General features: G+C 48.0%; 1 protein-coding gene and 1 non-coding gene across 2 annotated transcripts; one reads left to right on the forward strand and one right to left on the reverse strand.

The window, feature by feature from the left end:
* Positions 1 to 2913: 2913 nt before the first annotated feature.
* Positions 2914 to 6674, forward strand: LOC125555906 (histone-lysine N-methyltransferase, H3 lysine-9 specific SUVH1-like). The gene is made up of 3 exons (XM_048718708.2): positions 2914 to 3047; positions 3928 to 6020; positions 6316 to 6674. The coding sequence occupies exon 2, from the start codon at positions 3937 to 3939 to the stop codon at positions 5983 to 5985; it is 2049 nt and encodes a 682-aa protein (XP_048574665.1). The 5' UTR covers positions 2914 to 3047; positions 3928 to 3936; the 3' UTR covers positions 5986 to 6020; positions 6316 to 6674.
* A 102-nt stretch (positions 6675 to 6776) lies between these two features.
* TRNAV-CAC (transfer RNA valine (anticodon CAC)) lies at positions 6777 to 6850 on the reverse strand. The gene has a single exon. It is a non-coding gene; the product is annotated as a tRNA-Val (tRNA).
* Between the last annotated feature and the right edge of the window lie 1493 nt (positions 6851 to 8343).

The following is an 8343-nucleotide window of genomic DNA, read 5'->3' on the forward strand; positions in this document are numbered from 1 at the left end:
GGAATTTGTTAATATCCGGTTGTAGAGAACTTGACACTTAACTTAATTAAAATGAATCAACCGCGTGTGTAGTCGTGATGGTCTCTTTTCGGCGGAGTCCGGGAAGAGAACACGGTCTTGTGTTATGCTTGAATGTAAGTAGTTTCAGGATCACTTCTTGATCACTTCTAGTCCACAACCGTTGCATTGCTTCTCTTCTTGCTCTCATTTGCGTATGTTAGCCACCATATATGCTAGTGCTTGCTGCAGCTCCACCTCACTACCCCTTTCCTACCCATAAGCTTAAATAGTCTTGATCTCGCGGGTGTGAGATTGGTGAGTCATCGTGACTCACAGATACTTCCAAACAGTTGCAGGTGTCGATGATACCAGTGCAGGTGACGCAACTGAGCTCAAGTGGGAGCTCGATGAAGATCTTATTCGTTGTGTTGTTTCATTTCCTGTTGATCAGTAGTGGAGCCCAGTTGGGACGATCGGGGATCTAGCATTTGGGGTTGTCTTTCTTTATTTTGGTTCCGTAGTCGGACCTTGATTGTATTCTGGATGATGTAGGTTTAACTTGTATTTGTGTGAAGTGGCGACTATAAGCCAACTCTTTATCCCTTTCTTATTCAGTACTTGGGATGTGTAAAGATTACCCCTCTTGCGACATGCCTACCATGCGGCTATGCCTCTAAGTCGTGCCCCGACACGTGGGAGATATAGCCGCATTGTGGGTGTAACACGTGCCGACGTCGATCACATCGACTGTGGAACCATTTCCCACGCGCATCGTCACCTCGTCCTTAGCCAATCTTCGTTTAATCCGTAGCCCATGTTTCGAGTTGCAAATATGAGCAACAGAAGCAGTATCAAATACCCAGGCGCTACTACGAGCATTAGTAAGGTACACATCAATAACATGTATATCAAATATACTTTTCACTTTGTCATCCTTCTTATCCGCCAAATACTTGGTGCAATTCCGCTTTCAGTGACCAGTCCCTTTGTAGTAGAAGTACTCAGTCTCAGGCTTAGGTCCAGACTTGGGCTTCTTCACTTGAGCAGCAAATTGCTTGTCGTTCTTCTTGAAGTTTCCCTTCTTCCATTTGCCCTTGTTCTTGAAATTAGTGGTCTTGTTAACCATCAACACTTGATGCTCCTTCTTGATTTCTACCTCCGTAACCTTTAGCATCGTGAAGAGCTCGGGAATTGTCTGATCCATCCCTTGCATATTATAGTTCATCATGAAGCTTTTGTAGCTTGGTGGCAGTGGTTGAAGAACTCTGTCAATGGCACTATCATCAGGAACTTTAACTCCTAGTTGAGTCAAGTGGTTGTGGTGCCCAGACATTCTAAGTATATGTTTACTGACAGAATTATTCTCCTCCATCTTGCAGCTATAGAACTTATTGAAGACTTTATATCTCTCAATTCGGGCATTTACTTGAAATATTAACTTCAACTCCTGGAACATCTCATATGCTCCATGACGTTCAAAACGTCGTTGAAGTCCCGATTCTAAGTCGTAAAGCATGGCACACTGAACTATCGAGTAGTCACCAGCTTTGCTCTGCCAGACGTTCATAACATCTGGTGTTACTCCTACAGCAGGCTTTGCACCTAGCGGTGCTTCCAAAACGTAATTCGTCTGTGCAGCAATGAGGATAATCCTTAAGTTACGGACCCATTCCATGTAGTTGCGACCATCATCTTTCAACTCAGCTTTCTGTAGGAACGCAATTAAATTAAAAGGAACAGTAGCACGGGCCATTTATCTACAACAATATAGACATGCAAAATGCTATCAGGTACTAAGTTCATGATAAATTAAAGTTCAATTAATCATATTACTTAAGAACCCCCACTTAGATAGACACCCCTCTAGTCATCTAAATGATCACGTGATCCATATCAACTAAACCATGTCTGATCATCACGTGAGATGGAGTAGTTTTCAATGGTGAACATCACTATGTTGATCATATCTGCTATATGATTCACGCTCGACCTTTCGCTCTCAGTGTTCCGAGGCCATATCTGCATATACTAGGCTCGTCAAGTTTAAGCAGAGTATTCTGTGTGTGTAAAACTGGCTTGCACCCGTTGTGTGTGAACGTAGAGCTTATCACACCCGATCATCATGTGGTGTCTCGGCACGATGAATTATAGCAACGGTGCATACTCAAGAAGAACACTTATACCTTAAAATTTAGTGAGAGATCATATTATAATGCTACCGCCGTACTAAGCAAAATAAGATGCATAAAGGATAAACATCACATGCAATCAAAATAAGTGATATGATATGGTCATCATCATCTTGTGCCTTTGATCTACATCTCCAAAGCACCGTCATGATCATCATCGTCACCGGCTTGACACCTTGATCTTCATCATAGCATCGTTGTCGTCTCGCCAACTATTGCTGCTACGACCATCGTTACCGCTTAGTAATAAAGTAAAGCAATTACATGACGATTGCATTTCATACAATAAAGTGACAACCATAAGGCTCCTGTCAGTTGACGATAACTTTTACAAGACATGATCATCTCATACAACAATTTATATATCATCACGTCTTAACCAATTTTTTCGTGTCAAAAAACACGCGGACAAAATGGGTCGACGCGTTTGCCCTAAGTTCGTGAATTTCACACTTTGGCTACCCAGCTGTCACTGACGGGAGTGGCATTTTTGCCAGGCCGAGATGAAGTGAAGTGACTTTGACCGGCAGATGTCTTAATAAGCTGCCACCGGTGAGCAGCGTTGAACCGTTTCCAGCAGCACGGATCTCGAGAATGATCCAACGGTGGGCAGTGAAAGCGCAGAAGCCCAAGAGGCGAGCTTCGCCAACGCGTGACCGGTGACACGACCGCCTGGCACTACACGTGTAGGCCCTGAGAGCTGAGACGGCTTCACCGAGGGGAGGGGGGAGCACAGGCAAGTGCCCTTTTTACCCCACCCACCTGTGGCCTCCAAAGAAGTGAAACCACAAGGCACCAGCGAGCGCTTCGGTGGAGAGAGGAAGAGCTTTCGCCTTTCGCTCCGACGGCGTCCTCCAGGTCAGTCAGCTCCCAGCAATCTTTCTTGCGATTTCCTTTTCTGGCGTTCTTGAGTAGGAGTAACTTTAGGTTTTGGATGATCGTAGCTGTGGAGAAATGGCCTTCTTTTCTAGGTTCCTCAACGTTCCTCTTCTTGAACTCTGTTTCTTCTTCTTTCTGTCGATACCGGCATTTTTGGTTCGTAATATGTGAGGAGGAAAGGAACATGGAAGAACGTAGCATGCTGAAATAGATGTGTTTTCTGTCGGTTTAAAACAACCCCAATCTGTACTACATTCATATGGTATGGATACTTCGACACAAAGTAACACAGTAGTGAGCAGAGCAGCATATGTGTTTTCCTCTGTTTCTTTTGTTTCGATAGGAAGAAGATTCCTCTGTTAATCCGCAAAAAAAAAAAAATCCTCTGTTTCTGCTTGCTGCATTTCACAAGATCCTGTTCTTTCAGTTCAAAAGGTTATATCATTACTTGAATCTACAGATTTATTCTCTTTAAAAAAACCTGACCTCCCTTTCTTAAAAAGATTACCGTGTGAAAAAGATCACACTTCTTTTAGTAAGTGTAAAAAAAGATTTCAAACGAATCCTACTCGTCAATCAACATGCCATTTTTACACTGCCACCATCGCATAAATTTGCATGTTAATTCCACCCAGCCAACAAACCAGTGATCAAATTATCAAAATATGCAACTTTTCTGTCTCCGTGTTGCTGCATTTCACTTCACAAGATAATACAGTTCTGTCCTGTTTTCCCAGTTCAGAAGCTGATACAACTTTCTGAATTTACATATAATCATATTCTTCATTTGATCATATCTGATCTTCCATATACAGCAGCTAGCATCTATTAAGTCTACCCTGTTTTTCGCTACTGCCAGGAGTTCACCATGGGGAGCTTGATTGACGAAGCAGAAACTGCGGAGCAGCCCCTGGACCCGAAGCCACTGCACTCACTGGCGCCCATGTTCCCTACCCCTCCAGGGTATGATGTGGCAATATCCGACCCACCATTCTTCTACATCACACCAATACAGCAACACCCTGGGCCGGCTGCAGCTTCATTTGCAGGGCCGCCACCACAGCAACACCCTGGGCCAGCTCCAGCTTCATTTGCTGGGCCGTCACCAGGGCCAGGGTCCGCAGTTCCTCTCAAGGCTACACCAATCTCGGCGGCATTTCCCGCGCGGCGACTCAAAGAGGAAACCTCGGATGAGGATTACACTCCTGCTTCCGAGAAGAGGAAACCATCTTCATCTTCACCCAAGAGGACAGCCAAGAGGGTTCGGCAGGCCGGAGACTCCACTGCAGCCAACACCAAGCAGAGACCGATCAGGAGGAGCCTGAGCAAGGAGCTAGCCGGCTGGCCCTCCACATCGGACAACCCACGGGAGGCGGTGGAGGCGACCATGGCCATGTTCGACTCGCTCCGGCGCCGGACGCTGCAGCTGGATGAGAAGGAGGGCTTGGGCAGGCGCGCCGACCTGAAAGCCAGTGTTCTCATGAACCATAACAACCTGAAGATCAACACCCTCAAGACGATAGGCCCCGTCCCGGGCGTCGAAATCGGAGACATCTTCTTCTACAGGATCGAGATGTGCATCGTGGGGCTGCATGCGCCATCCATGGCCGGCATCGACTACCTGTCCGCTAAGCTTGCCGGGAGGGACGAGAGCCTGGCCGTGAGCATCATCTCGTCCGGCGGATACGAGAACGTCGAAGATGAGACCGACACCCTGGTGTACACGGGCCAAGGAGGCAACAGCCGGCGCAAGGAGAAGCACGACCAGAAGCTGGAGAAAGGGAACCTTGCTCTCAGCAACAGCGCCAGCAAGAAGAACCCGATCAGGGTGGTGCGCAGTGCGCGGGACCCTTTCTCCATCACAGCAGGCAAGGTTTACATCTACGATGGGGTGTATCGCATCGAGGACTCCTGGATGGACACGGCCAAGAACGGGTTCAGCGTGTTCAAGTACAGGCTGAGGAGGGAGCCGGGCCAGCCTGACGGGTTTTCAGCCTGGAAGATGACAGACAGGTGGAAGGCGAACCGCGCCACAAGAGAAAATGCCATCGTGCTGGACCTGTCATCAGGGGCTGAGATCCTGCCTGTGTGCCTTGTCAACGAAGTCGACGGCGAAGGGGGGCCGAGCCACTTCAAGTATGTCACCGGAGTGAAGCACTCGAGACCTCTTGGTAGGAACAGGCCATTGCACCACTGTGAGTGTACTAGTGTGTGCATGCCAGGTGACCCCAATTGTTCGTGCGCGCGGCAGAATGGCGGCGATCTTCCCTACGACTTAGACGGGGTGCTCGCGAGGCATGTTCCTTTGCTGTATGAGTGCTCTCGTGACTGCCATTGTACCAAGAACTGTCGAAACAGGGTTGCACAGAAAGGTGTTCAGCTCAACTTTGAGGTTTTCCGGACCGGAGACCGTGGATGGGGTCTCCGATCATGGGACCCGATCCGTGCCGGCGCATTCGTTTGCGAGTACGCCGGTCAAGTCATGGACGAAACTAACATGAGCATGGATGTCCAGGAGGACGAGTACACCTTTCGCACAACATGTCCAAGTGACAAGGCTCTGAGATGGAACCTGGGCGCAGAGTTGCTCGAGGAAAAAGGTGCAGATGATGCGACAGCTGAGAGGTTTAAGAAGCTTCCTGTCGTGATAAGTGCAAAGGATGCAGGCAACGTTGCTCGTTTCATCAACCATAGCTGCTCCCCGAATCTGCTCTGGCAGGCTGTGCAATATGACCATACCGATGACAGTTATCCGCATATCATGTTCTTCGCCATGAAACATATCCCTCCCATGACTGAACTGACATATGATTATGGCATAAGAGGGGCTCCTCCGGGCCTCAAGGGGAAATCTCCCCTGGCTTGCAAGCTCAGGCCATGCTTCTGTGGATCTGCAAACTGTCGAGGTTCTTTCTGACACAAAATTTGCTGGGCATAAACAAGGGAAACAAGGTAACTAAACAGATGTCATTATCTCTGTTCCCTTTGTTCCTTCTAGGTTTTCTGGTCATGTTTAACAAGTACCAAGTACGTATGTGTTCTCTAGTCACATGATAAGTATTTTTATTACTCATCAGTTGATGTTGATGGATTTATTAGTCGTGTCTTTGCTGGAGAAGAACGTATCCTACACACTACTAATCCATAGTAGACAACGTAACTATCTGTCTTCAGACCCAAACTGCTTCTGGATATCCAATCTGTGCCTTGGCCGCCAAACTGATGCTGATATTGTTCTCCTTTTCAGGTTATTACGCTGATGTATGGTAGGAGTAGATCGTGGCTGGGCGGTCCAGCGGAGTAGCCAGCGTCTCTGTATTTTGGACAAGGGAGCATTCAGAGTAGGCAGCCGTCCTCTCTGTGGTATTTTGTATGCCGGTGGTGGCCAAGAGTGTGTCTGGTGGCTTCTTTGATGCAAAATCATGTGTAGTAGATGTTGCATATGCAGGCGTGTCATGTGCAAATCATGCAGCAGCTGTCATCTATAAGACCTGAACCATCTGGCATCATGTGTTCTTACTTACCGTTGCACCACCGCTGCTGCTTTTGCTCTCTGAACTGCTTCTGTGAATGGAAGAAAGTGAAGGACCTTGTTTTGGTTTGGTATCCTTGATGTCCTCTGTAGAAGAAGTATGCCAAGTTTGATCAGACTTTTGTAAAATCTATATGCTTCTCCTGCGGAGCAAAAAAAACATAAAAAAAGTAGACTGTCTGAGCCCAGGTTCGAACTGGGGACCTTTAGTGTGTGAGACTAACGTGATAACCAACTACACCACCCAGACCTTTGTGAGAAGCACCTTAAAATAAACCTATTTAACAGACTAGTTTGTTGATGGAGTAAGGGTATCTGCACCGACAAATCAAAAGTTAGTGTCATCAATAATTAATCTAGAGCCTAAGCAACCCCTTGATAAAATACGGGATTAATAATGGTTCAGAGGATGCGTCGATGCAAACGAGCCCGTCCGATTCCTTCCAGCCTCAACACGTGCACGCGAAAAGGGCTTGTTGACGCACGCGATGCAAGTTAACAAATGCACTTGCACCAGAAGCGATCCGATGGCGCTTTTGTCCCCCTCCACTTCTTTCCCTCCGGACCGTCGGTATCTACGAACACGACGCTTCAAAAAAATCCAAGCACACTCTTCTCTCGGACACGTATTTAAACTGCTACGGAAACTCCGCGCAAAGAAGGCTAAAACACAAAGAGAAAACCAAATCAAGTGCAAAACAAGCATATAAACATAGCACGCCCCAGGTGCATGGTGAGTGTAGAGAATGGTTTGGTGCATCGATATCTCATTGATCGTGCACTAGTCATATATATACTCCATCTGTTTCAAAATAGATGACCCAACTTTATACTAAAGTTAGTACAAAGTTGGGTCATCTATTTTGGAACGGAGGAAGTATATACAGAAGGAGACAGACACAATCGGTACTGCATACAAGACCCAGACCTACGTACATGTACACATGTTCAATACCCCCTCCCCCCCCCCCCCCCCCCCCCCCCCGCGCAGTCGAACCAGTGACACAGAGACTGGACCGAAAACCTTCGAATGTCGAGGTGGGTAGTCCCTCGTCATAACATCGGCGAAATGCTGATCGGTGGGCACATGTAGAACTCGAACACGACCAAGTGCAACGTGCTCCCTGACGAAGTGAATGTCGAGCTCAATGTGCTTCGTCCGTCAGTGATGGACAGGGTTGGCAGCGAGGTACACCGCGGAGACGTTGTCACAGTAGACAAGCGTCACCTTGGTACCTCACATAGCAACTCCTGAAGTAGCTGTCGTAGCCAAGAGCACTCCGCGACGGCGTTGGCCACAGCCATTTACTCAGCCTCGGCGCTCGACCGTGAGACCGTGGGTTGTCGTTTAGACGATCACGAAATCAGAGAGGGCCCGAGGTAGACGCAGTAGCCAGAAGTGGAGCGTCGAGTGTCAGGACACCCAACCCAGTCGGTGTCGGAGTAGGCAACAGGGTTGGTGTCAGGTGATGCCGTCAGGATGAGACCCATAGCAGTGGTGCCAGGTATGTACCGGAGAATACATTTCACCAGAGCCCAATGAGTATCACGAGGAGCATGCATGTGAAGGCACACCTGCTGGATAGCGTACTGAATGTCCGGACGCGTCAGTGTGAGGTACTGAAGAGCACCGACGATGGGCGGTAGAAGGGAGTGTCAGACGCCGGAGAACCCTCGACGCTGGACACCTTAGCCTTCATGTCGACAGGCGTAGGAGCAGGCTTGCAGCTAAGCATGCCAGCT

This window comes from Triticum urartu, chromosome 5A, assembly GCF_056163025.1.
Source record: "Triticum urartu cultivar PI428250 chromosome 5A, HENAU_Tu73, whole genome shotgun sequence".
Classification (NCBI taxonomy): domain Eukaryota; kingdom Viridiplantae; phylum Streptophyta; class Magnoliopsida; order Poales; family Poaceae; genus Triticum; species Triticum urartu.